This window comes from Streptopelia decaocto, assembly GCF_964273445.1.
Source record: "Streptopelia decaocto genome assembly, chromosome: 4".
NCBI classification, from domain to species: domain Eukaryota; kingdom Metazoa; phylum Chordata; class Aves; order Columbiformes; family Columbidae; genus Streptopelia; species Streptopelia decaocto.
This window is the reverse complement of record NC_138658.1, coordinates 12,473,419-12,486,013: the sequence shown is the minus strand read 5'-3', so window position 1 is coordinate 12,486,013 and position 12,595 is coordinate 12,473,419. Positions and strand designations below refer to the sequence as shown.

General features: G+C 40.6%; 1 protein-coding gene across 9 annotated transcripts in view; it reads right to left on the bottom strand.

Annotated features, from left to right (window-relative positions):
- BLTP1 (bridge-like lipid transfer protein family member 1) overlaps positions 1-12,389 on the bottom strand; it is a 127,195-nt gene extending 114,806 nt beyond the window's left edge. For all 9 annotated transcript variants that reach the window (XM_082050684.1, XM_082050681.1, XM_082050685.1 and 6 more), the window contains exons 1-2: positions 12,302-12,389; positions 3,249-3,378 (exon numbers count right to left, since the gene is read on the bottom strand). In XM_082050684.1, the coding sequence (XP_081906810.1) occupies positions 3,249-3,345 (97 nt within the window). In that variant the 5' untranslated portion in view covers positions 3,346-3,378; positions 12,302-12,389. The remainder of the gene's footprint in view (positions 1-3,248; positions 3,379-12,301) is intronic.
- Between the last annotated feature and the right edge of the window lie 206 nt (positions 12,390-12,595).

Genomic DNA, 12,595 nt, shown 5'->3' with positions numbered 1-12,595 from the left:
TATATTCCTTCTCCATACCGTGAAATGTAACTTAAATTTCTAGTCTTTCCTATCTTGGCACAGGAAGCAACATTATCACATCTGAAACAATTTCCTAAGTTGCTGTATCCTGAGAGAAATGTTCTAGTCCTTGGGTTACCAGAAACCTGTCAATGGTTCAAGAGGTAATTTGATAGGAAAAAAAAAAAGAAAGAGCAATCCAATGAGAAACATGTTAACAAAAAAAAAAATTAGGTCTGCTAATCCCCAAAGTAATTTTTTACTTTAGTTGACTATGAGCTAGTAACCTATTTCTAGCTACAAGGGTTCTCAAAGCTTCCAGAAGGACAAACCCAAAAGGAATAGAACTGCCAAGGAATGGACTAGTTCTAACTCACTTTACTAATAATTACCAATACTTACTTTACTAATAATTACAAATCTAGTTCATCTAAAGCACAGTAAGAAAGAAAGCAATTTTTGTATTCGAGGTATCTCTACTCATTATACTAACTGAACCTTGTAACAGAAGTTTTTCATTTATGTATACATGTCCTACTCAAAACTTCAGATTTATTGTGCCTTTTATGGGAAAGCTGAAGTGCAGAAAGGCATTTTGATATGGCATCTTCACTCTGCAGAAAGTTCAGATGATTACTTAAAAAAAACCAAAAACAACCTGTCCTTTTACTGCCCCTTAATTGTTTTGCAGTGGGACGCTTCATTGCTTTGTAACAACACCTGTGCTTTGTTGAAAGACCAGGGAAGGTAGAAGAGAAAGACTCTCATAACTTTGCCTTTTTCTTACTGGAAAAATGAATGCAGTGTGGCCAAAATTAAAGCAGCTCATACACTCGGGCAGATAAGCTGCTTGACACATGAAACATGAACAAGGCAGGGACAGTGAAAGCCACACTCCAGGAAAGACACTGCTCTTGGCATTTGGTGAAGGCTCCAAGGAGAGTGCTCACCTCCCCTGGCCTTCGGTGAGTAAGCTACTCACTGCTGGTCCTCTGTCCATGTAGGGAGAAAGGTGGAATGACTCACACTCAAAGGCTCTCATTCCAGTAATAAAACTTAGTTTGAGATTAACGTTCAAATAGACACTTAACTTTGAGATACCTAAAGCCAAGAAGCTACCTTCTTAAGGTGTATACTGACAAAAATCAGCAAATATAGTTGCCAGACACTATGGTCCTAATCTGTTGCCTTTACCACCAGTTCCAACTCTGACACAAATTGCAGCCTCTTATTTTCCCTCACCAAATTTAGTCTCCACTATTAAGTGACTGATGCCATGAACTCTATTCCTTGATTTTAAAAGCCTCTTCACTGAAAAACATTCTGGAAATTACATTTGGAACATTTTACTGCATGTGTTTTAGAAATTATTCTAGAATTGAGCAGCAACTCTCTTGAGGAGCATGTTCATTCTAGAATTCATCATCTCTTTTACTGGGATCCATATTTAGCTGTTTCAAGATTCAGGAGAAGAAACTGTTGACATCTTTTTTTGTTTTCTCATAACAGGATGCCGTGGGTCAGCAGATGAAAGCAAAGGAGGAATGGCTGGTTGAAACTACGTCAGTTAATAAACATTACTTTAATATGTCTCTAACCAAGCCTCATAACAGGAGGCTACCCAACTTTTTCTGTTTCTGCCGTTGTTTCTAGAATACCAGGTGGTTTCTTACTACTGAAGAGATTAGCGTTTCCCCAAAACTGTGTTACTGCACATAGGTCAATCTGCCCTTAGAAAAAGGGGATGGATTATATTATCATATTTCTTGAAGTCCCACCAACCCTTCTGTGAAAGAGAAATTTGTAAGTTTAATAGGCAAATAAGAAAGCTAAGTAAACTTTTGGTTTAAATCACAGTTGTTAGATGTAGTTGCTTATATCCTACATACTTTCCAAGTAGAATTACTAACAGTTTGCTCTAGGAATTCAACGCAAAGAGGGACAACCAGAGAGAGAAAATTCTGCAGACTGCTGTTTGACACTTCTATTCTTTGGCAAAAGACATGAACATCTGTAAATCTCAAGTCAAAGCTTCTGAAGACAAATTCTTCAGATGTGTTCTGCACCCGTTCCACATTTTACCATGGGCAACTATCAGCATGGCAACTTCTCTTATATTCATCTTGACTACACTTAGACTTTGAAGGTGAACAGGAGCTTTCCATGTCAACATATTAGAAGTGCAATAAATAATATTCAGAAAGCACCCTCGGCTAATATACCTATGTCTTTTTCATTTTAGTTTGGCCTACTAAAAAATAATTCAAATACAACAGGGGTGCAGACTCATTTTCACCAGGGGGCACATCAGCCTCACGGTTGTCTTCATTTTAGGACTGAGTGAAAATGAGTCTGACACCCCTGCAATACATCAATAGCCACCAGACATGCTTTAACTTCCCAGCTGTCAAAAAATAAAGTTTTTTTTCCTATGCTCCCCCTGACTCCAGGTCCAAAAACCAAGGCCAAAAAGCAGGTATGATCTACCTTTAGAAAAGTCCAAATTCATCACATACTTCTAACACTCTCATCTAGACCTGAATACAACTTTACTTCTATTTTGCAGTCCCTGACTCACTTGTTCATAGATTCAAAAAATAAAAGTAACTACACATAAATATAAACAATAGCACTAGTGTTGTAAAAAAAAAATAGCATACCTACATCAGGCACATTTACAAAAACAGTCTACAACTGAGTACGCAATGGTTTGGCTTAAAGGTTTATTGTGGCACACAATTTAGTCTTGAAGTTATGCATTAAACACAATAGTGTCTATATCACTATTCAAACTATATAATATTAAATGGCAGATATGCCCATATTGGTATAATGAAGTTACTGAATCTGCCTGTCACATGCTACAATGCTAGACCTTTGTTATGGCATTACAATTAATCACCAGCTTACTCTAGTGTTTGAAAAAAATTATTTCACGGAGAGAAATTCTCATTGCGCTCTTATTTTGCAGAGTAGCAGTTGTAGAGCATTGTCCTTTGCATACTGGACTTATCTCCCATGTGCTGCAGCACAATTAGTATCGGAAACGGTTCATACTTTTTCTTTCTGAATTACTTAAGCAGTATTGCCAAACCTCATTAAATAGCTGTATGACAAATCAAAATCTGTTTTAACGCTGTGATGTCGTTTGGTAAGAAATTCCGTATTGGCATGTCAGTACTTAGGGCTGCACACTCAAAAGTAAACACACACAAAAATTTAACCAAAACAGAATAGATTCACCTTACCTACTAACAGCCAAACAACATTGGAGTCATGTTCTGTTAGGAAGTCTTCCAACTGTGTGATACTTGGGACAAAACTATCATTTTTTCTTTGATCCATTGCTAAATTGTTTTTGCACCAGCACCTATAGAACTGAAAGAAAAAAAAAAAAAAAAGGAAAAAAAAATGAGTAAAAAGCATAATATAGTCTGGAGAAAACTGAGTATGTACCATGCTAAGCAATTTTTAACAGTCTGCTTCACACAAATATGGGTTTACTTGTTTGATTCCTTCAGTAACATCTTCAAGATTGTCAACTACCCTTTATTCTGCTTTAGAGTTCCAGAAACACTTCCACTCATCTCTGCTGAAACAGAGTTTCCAGGCACATGCCTCCCTAAAACAATACTCAGATTAACAGAATGCCAGAATACACTCTCCAAATTTAGTAGCCTGAAGGCCCCATACAGCATATAATAGCAAATAAATTTAGAAAACTGCTGTACCATAGCAGTAGGTCAAAAGGCAACGGAACATACAATTAAAAATTAGTCTGTATTAAGCTTTCTGACATTCAAACAGGTAATATGAAACAATATGAGAGCAGACCCCTGTCCCCTGAAGAAGGAAAGACCAAAGAGGACACTTCGAGGAGCTATGGAAAATTCCTATAACTTCCTAATCCACTGTGTTCATTAATTCTCTTGCTTAAGGGTGGATTTGCACCATCTTATAAAAAGTGACTACAGAGTGTTTCTGTTATAGAGAGCAGAAAACCAGTCCTTCTGAGCTTACACACTTATTCAAACTATCCACAAATCATCTTGCAACTGGGTTATATATTAAGTGTGACTAACAGGGAGTAGCTCAACTCAGTAACATCTGTAATTACACTAGAGTATTTTACTTGCATTAGTTTCATTTGAAGTCTTCTCCCTTGGATGTTATCTGTCAAGCCTTCTTAGGGGAAGATAAGCATTAATTCTGCCTTTTAAAATTTTTTTTCCTTTTAAATACCTTCCAGCTCCTGACAGCCTGTCTTCCTGTCAGCATTCAACCCTCAAAAAAAAGTAAAATTCAGTAGACTTTATTTCCTTTCTTTATGAAGTCTCCAGTGCTCCCCTTCAAGAGCTACAGAACATAAAACCTTAGTTTTTGAGCAGCGTTAACGTCTTTGGAATAGTCAGTATTTAGAAGTGTTTGCAAGAAAACTAACAATTTATCCAGTTTTTCTTGTAATATTCATATGATCTCTCACTCTTATAAGTTGAAAACAAAACGTGGAAGAAATTGGAAAAACACCCTGCCTTTAAATGCACTTGTTTCTCCCCTGCATTTGGGTAAATACTGTACCTTGAAACAAGAGCATGTGTTTTGAACTAAAATACAAGTAGAGTCACAAGAATAAGTGCTAGCAGTTTGTTTCCTGCCTCTTTTATAAAAGGGAATAAAATGAGGAGGAAAGAAGAAACAAACAAACAGCAAGAAAAACCCAAAACACCCGACCTTGCTTCCAGTAGTCCTGATAAATAAGCCACTAAATTAGCTCCCTTACAAAGAGAAATAATAAGCACTACACACACTTCTTAAAAACAAGCTCTTGTTTTAGAATGGACGTTACAACAGCAAATTAAATCACATAATGGCACTGTGATTTGTTTTAAGACACTCACAGTACCTTAATCAAAACCCCACGTGCCAACTTGTGTTATGAAGTAGACGATGCCTCTGCCGGCAGCCTCAAAGAGCCCTTCACCCAGAAATGACAGGGTAACTCGGGAAATGAAAATCAACGCTTTTCAGTATAAAGGAAAAAATAACCTGGTTTTCCCTTTCTTACCAAGAGACAACAGGGTCAGTCTTTTGTGATCAAGACCACTATGGAAACATTGTGAATTGATAAGGACTGTCTATCACCTTAATAAACACCACCACTATTTAATCTCTCAAGAAAGTAACCTGTGGCTTTTTCCTAAGAAATTATCACCCATTGTTATGAGACAGTACATTAAATATCTTTATGCTCTAAATAAGATTGTGGCAAGACAACTCAGAGACCACAAGTAATTGGACCCTGATAGTTACTTATTTAAATAAAGACCACATTCATAATTTTTTGTCACCACTATGCATAAGCATAAACTCCATATCCTTGGAAGGTTTCTGGAATATATATGCTATTTGCATGCAAATAAACTCAGGAATCTCCCATCAGTCATCATGTGTCAACACATATTTTGTAGCTCCACAGCTGGTCCTTTAACACCCTGCCCCACTGATGGGCACCCTTTGCCCTGGATTGAGACACCCAAGGAAGATGATGGCAATAAAAGTATAACCATCCAGAAACAGGCAGCAGCACCACCTGCACTAGATGTGGGCTCTCAGTATGTGTCTTAAAGGACGCAGGTGCTCAAGTCATTTAGACTATGAAGCAATTTTGGCCATATGAATTAGTGTAATAGAACGGGGATGTATGTAGAGACTGTCATGGCTTTGCTAAAAACAAGTTTCTCATTTAGTGAATTTGCTTGTCAGCTGAAGCCTCCTTATTAAATGCACTCTTCTGAAAGTTAGACACATGTTTTGGTAGACATAGCAATGGTATGCAAGGTCATTGATAGTGATGCATCTCACAAGATGTGCAAGCAGGAGGTGAACAAAAACTGACCAACCAAGTATCCGATCCCATTCAGGTGATACTTCATATAAAAGTGGGAGATCACGAGGATCTCGTCCCTTTTGCTTATGGCCGACATTAGGAGAGGACCCTGCGAGTCGTTCCTGCGAACTGAGGCCTAGTGACAGACTGAATCCAGCTCCGGTTGGCTGCATAGTCCAGTCCAGGACTTCGAGTGCCGGCCCCACATCTGCCGGAGCAGTTGCCGGGACTTTCAAGATCGGTTGTGTATATTTTGTATTATTTTCTCTTTTTTATTGGTAGCATCAGTAAAACATTTTTAATTTTTCCAACTCTCTTCTCTCTGCCCTTCTTTCCCTCCCAATCGCCTGTCTTTAGTAGGAAGGGGGGAGAAGGAGGGGTTAAAAATACATCAGCCACATTTTTATTGTCACCTTGCAATCAAACCTCAACAAGACTTAAGTAGTACACACTGTTTATGATGTCCTTGGGCATTGATATGACACAGAGGATGGAGAGGCAGGATCTGCATCATCATGATTGTCAAGAAGAAGAGACGCAGACTTCCCAGCACAAATATTAGCTACTTTCAGTAACAACCATTTCTTTCTGCTGACAGTCCTGCATCTGTCTGCCTTCATCTTCCATGCTGTACCCATACATTTAAACCGTGTGTTACCTCTAATGCCGCCTGCAGTCATCCATCCTCTGTTACACTTATTCCTATGGCCAAAAATCACTTTGCCATCAGACAAAACATTAACTGTTGCACTCTCCAGGATCACTGATCCACTGCGTGATGAGCCTGCAATTTACATTCATAGTGCTCCTGTATTGTTGTGAAGTACCAGTACACTTTCCAAGTTTATGGGACTACTCTTGGAAGGATGAGACCCAAGTCAGAGTGGGAAACTGACTCTTACCCTGCTAATACAAGAAAGAAAACATACCAAAGAGGAAGAGAAACCCAGAACTTCATGTATACCTCTCCGTGCTTATTTATTGTACAGGGTGTTTCAAGAAGATGGACATAACTTCAAAGATATAGTGGTTTCAAATAGGGTCCATCTTCTTGAAACACCCTGAATTTTCTCAAGGTCTCTACTGTTTTGTGATTATGAGCTCCGTTAATATGCCAGAATACAGTCCAAAACCATAAGAGGTGTTTTGGTTTATTTGCCTTTTCTCTGCCTTTCTTATTTACTGCATACCATGTTAAAACATACAAAATGCATTAGCTTTTCCCTGGAAGGAAAACAGGAGGAGAAACACCCAACTATGAGGCACTGAAGTGACAGAATCACGATAGTCGTATTTAGAATATCTTCACAACAGTCCTTAAAGGAGTTACGTACTCTTCTTTCTGAAAATGAGATATCTGGAACAAGGAGAGATAAAAGCCAAATCCTTTATTTATGATGTCCAAACTGAGATACTTGGGGCCTGCTTTTCAGGTTGTGCATGTTTATAGCACTTAGCGTGTTCTAAGTAGACAGCAGACTGGCTTGAAAACGTGAGGGTTCGATATTGCTGTAGATTTCCTCCTCCTGGGTAGGCAGGCTTTCTTTACAGCAGAAACACACACTTAACAGACACTTCAAAAATGGGCTTTAATTATTTGTGTCACATTATTAATCCATTTTATCAGTACCAAAATGATGCAAGTGATGCTTTAGGCCTGCGAGGATGCAGCTCATTGCTAGCCCATTTCCAGGATTCCAAACTCTAACCCAGTTTTCACAGCAAAATATTCTATCCCTAAAAAGCCAGATACTCAAAAGCAGCTGCCTAAGGTCTTTATAAACACTTTTCAATCACTTCAAATAGGGAAACTAGTTTTAACCTCAGCCTGACATGTTAACATATAACACCAAGAACAAACCTCTGCTTGAACAAAGCCATTAAAGATGTACAGAAAGCACGCATATATTAAACAGCTGACTAAAACAAACAAACGAAACAAAACACCACCAAAAAACAATGACACAGAAGCCTGGTCATCCGGCTCTTGGTCATCAGAGAGCAGTTACTTGTCAGAGACAGCTGCAGCTAAGGGAACAAAAACCCACCTGTAAAAGGTCTGTCCTGTACCTATAGTTGAGGATGAAAGCAACAGATATCTTATTCAGTTCCCAAAAGCATTAGGGTAATAAAGGTCTTGAACTGTACAAGAAAATGAGAAATAAAAAGATATGACTATCACATCCTTTGAAATAATCTCTAGCTTACCTTGTAGAAACAGCTAAATAAAACTGATGGGGGAAAAAAAACTAGCATTTCATAATATTGAAAAGAAACACTTCTATAGGGTTATGCAGCAGGTAGGGAAATAATGGATGCTGTCAATCCCCTTATTATTACTAGAATTCATGGGGGGAACATTAACTGGCAGTTTAAATTTGTCAGACATATTCCTCAGATCTTCACAGAAACGAAGCATTCACCAAATATTTGTTAATTGATATTAACAGAGGTTAACAACGATTCTGAGGATACTCCACTACTGAATTCTACAGCAATTACAAGACAGCAGAGTTACAATTACACCCAAAATGACTGATTAAACAACAGGAGGTAAATCTCCTAGCCTAAATAAATGAACACAGATAATACACATGGATGCTCCCCATCTCCAGTAACAGACACATATCCATGACATAGAGAAAAGAAATGGCATATTTACATCCTACTCCCTCACTATGTTTCTGTCAAGGGATCTCCAGTGCTACGAAACTGGAGCTTTGGATAATGAAATGCTACTAGGAAGGAGTCTCACAAACATAAACATGACTCCACTGAATTTTCCTCTGAAGGAATTGTGACACTGTCAGCACCCAGATGCACTTTAGGCACATTTCACAAATAAACAAAACGAAACAAACCTGTCAATCTTTCCATCTTTCCCAAAACACTCCAACTAGGTTCAAAGACTTAAAACCCATCCCAGCACAGCTTAAGAAGCTCAGCTATTCTTTCATCAGCAAGCAAGGAAAAGAGGAAGGAAGGGAAGTTGTTCAAAAAAAACATATGCAAAAAATTAAGATAAGTGACAGCACCCATACAGCAATTCTGCCATTTGACAAGTTGCCCTGGCTTCATACTTTATACTCAATTAGAGATTAGCAGTTCTTTTTTTTCAAGAAAAGAACTAAGATTCAGGTCTGTTTTCTCCCCGTTCTACTAGTGCTTGTGGTAACAATAACAGTAAACTGTAAACAAACTAAACTACTGGTATAATTATACTAATGAAGTCTTGCTACAACCTCCAGCGGAAACAGTTGAACTAAAAACAGAATACAGAAGAGTCACTCCCAGTTAAACCAGTGTGTGGACAGCCTTAGTTAAATATAATTTGCACTACAGTAGCTTACATTAGTAAATAACACATTTACTTAAAAATTAATTAAGAGAAAATTAAAATACATTAAAAGGAGATGTAAAATACAAAACAAAAATTATTCTTAGAGTAGCCTACCTGATGAGATTCATTTTACCTAACAGAGAAACAGAAACCACTGGAGATGCAACTACAGTTAAAAAAATAAAAAAAATAAATAAAATAAAATAAAATAAAATAAAATAAAATAAAATAAAATAAAATAAAATAAAATAAAATAAAATAAAATAAAATAAAATAAAATAAAATAAAATAAAATAAAATAAAATAAAATAAAATAAACCCAAACAACTTAACACCCTTCCAAGAGCAGTGAGAAAAAACAGAAAAAAATCTACAAAAAAAGGGAAATGGAAAATTATTTGCAACAGAAATCTACTAAATCAGTGTCCAAGACAACAGAAGTTTTATTTGTTATTTTTAGTCTTACAGGACATGAGTTTTAATACATAAGAAATTAAAGACAAACTCACGCTATGGCAACGAGCACAGTTCTCCTTGCATCACTCAACTGCTCATCTAGGAATGCCTAATTTAAATTTGGATTATTTTTTAATTTAGTTTTATTTTTTTTAAACAAAAAAATATATTGTTTAACCTTGCCTTTCATACTTGTTCGAGGGAGAAGGTTGTTTTCCTGCTTCTATTGCCAGCTTTTGATGCTGAAGAAGGAAAAAAAAAAAAGGACAAAGCCAAAAAAACCTCACACAACAGAACCTAAAGGCTCATAACAGTAGGAATAAATAAGAAATTCCTTTATGCACACTCCTCTATTTAGAAATAAAATATTGTTTTGGGGGCTGCTCTCAACAGCAAGGCAATGACCTTTCCCCCTTTTTTTTTAATTTGACTACAGCATTGTACCTCTGAAATACTCTATGAAAATGAGTCTTCTACACCTCACTTATTAATTTTTCCAGAAGTACTTACTCTAAATTTCTCCTCTGACATATCACCACAATTTGGGGAAAGGGAAAAATCTGGCATACATCAAACTAAAACTCAAGTCTTGTGGCTACACATACCATCATCCTTAAGTAAACTACAAACAGGCCTTTATTCTGCCCCAGTCTGCAGTCAACCCAAAGATTTTGGCACAGCAACAAGTGCTGTAAGAAGTTACATAAGAAGATAAGAAGAACTAGGAGAAGGTGGTATATCTCAACACCACTGTAAGCACAGGATAACTCTGCACACTGCAAATGAACAGCAGTAAACTCTTGCCTATTTCCCACAGGATAAAACTACACAAAAGGACCATCACCAAAGTGCAGCTGATAGACAGTGCACAGGCTGAAGCTTCCTAAGAGCCTGCCCAAAAGGCCTGAGTTACCTCAGTGTACAAGGATGAGAATTTCCCCCATAGAAGCCCTAGATGTACATGTACCACCATCCAATCAGCCAGCGATAATTCACCATAACCAGAATCTACTGTTTATGATTGCTGTCAAACTGTGCAAATTCAGGCCATGATCCTAAACAATCATCCCCGAACAGCCACTTTTAGAGACAAATGTCTAATCGGACCTTAAACACACTTTTTACCAACGTTCGTTTGAACAACCTGTTAGCATACTTTGACAAGCCAGTTTTTCTTCTCAGTTGCCAAAATTTCTGGGTCGATTGTTTATCTGGCCATTATGTTTTGCACACAAAAACTGCGAAAAAAGACTGCACGGGTATGCAGTATGAAAAAAGGCAGAAAAGTAGAAATAACTAATTATGTTACACAAGATAAGAACTCCCAAAGCCACAATCATCATTTTCATATTAAAGCTGATATAATTATATGTACAGATACATCTGTTGCAGCAAACTACCAACTTTGGAAGTTTTCACAAAGTTTAGTGAAGGGTTCTGTTGGGATGTGTCTTAAGATATGAAACAAATCCAGACAGATTATGACTGGGATATTGGTTATATGCTAATCTTTGAAACACACATCCGACATATTAACATGTTAAAGCATGTTATATTCACAGAATGGCAGAATGTCAGGGATTGAAAGGGACCTCAAAAGACCATCTAGTCCAATCCTCCCTGCCAGAGCAGGAACACCTGGATGAGGTTACACAGGAAGGCATCCAGGCCTCCAGAGGAGGCTCCACAACCCCCCTGGGCAGCCTGTTCCAGTGTTCTGTTACCCTCACTGTGAAGAAGTTTCCTCTCATACTTAAGTGGAACCTCTTGTGTTCCAGTTTGCACCCATTACCCCTTGTCTTACCATTGGTTGTCACTGAGAAGAGCCTGGCTCCATCCTCGTGACACTCACCCTTTATATACTTACAAACCATATTTAAAATTGACAATATGAAGTGTGATGATGTTATCACTGCAGCCTGAAACGTATCAAAAAGCAGGTGCATTTTGTGTCAAGTCAGCGTGTGTGCTTGTGTGTCAAACCCCGCAGGCCCGCACGCACGGGCAGGGATCGCCTCCCAGGCGCCGGGAAAGCCAGAGTGAAACTTTCCTCACGGGCCAAGCAGAACTGAGGCGCCTGAGCTGCCGACACTGACCCGACGCCCGCCCCGCGCGGCCTTCGCCTACAGAAGCCACACGCGAAAGGAAACACAGGCACCCGTGAAAGCGGAGGGGCTTCCTCCGGCAGCGCGCCCGCGGAAAGCGACGGGGCGGCGGGAAAGGGGCGCAGAGCTGGGGAAGGAAGGGGCGCAGGCCGGGGGAGGGAAGGAGCGCACGGTGCGACCGGCAGCGCGCGGGGCGCCCCACACACCTCCCGCAAACGCGGAGGCCGGCGCCGCCCCCGCGCGCTGCCGGTCACTGGCTCCTCGCGGGGCGGGGGCGGCTCGCGCCCCTCGCATCACCCTCACGGCGCGCGGCGCGGCCTGGCAGGGGCAGCGACAGCGGCCGGGCTGACCCCCCCCGCCCCGCACCAGCCTCCGCCTTCAGCATAAGGCGGCCCCGCACCGGGCCCAGCCCGCGGGCAACGTGATCACGCCTCCGCCCCGCCCGCCCCGGGCACCGAGGGGCGGCTGGGCAGAGCGGCGAGCCCGCCCCCGCCCGGCGCCCCCCGCACTTACGCCATTGCCCTCCGCGGCGGTTCCACCACGGACCCGGAAGTGGCGGCGGTAGCGGCCGTGCCCTCCCGCACCTCACGGCGAACGCCGGGCCGCCCCGCCCACACCGCCGCCAGCCCGCAGCGGCGCCGGAGCCAATCGCGAGGCGCCGCCGGCTCCCGGGACCAATGGAAAGGGCGGTGGTTCCCCGAGGGGGCGGGAAGAAAGGGTGCGTGCCTCCAATCGCGAGAGGCGGCGCCGGGTGTGTGAGTGTGTGGGGGCGGGGCGAGGAGGGGGTGTGCTCCGCGCATGCGCGGG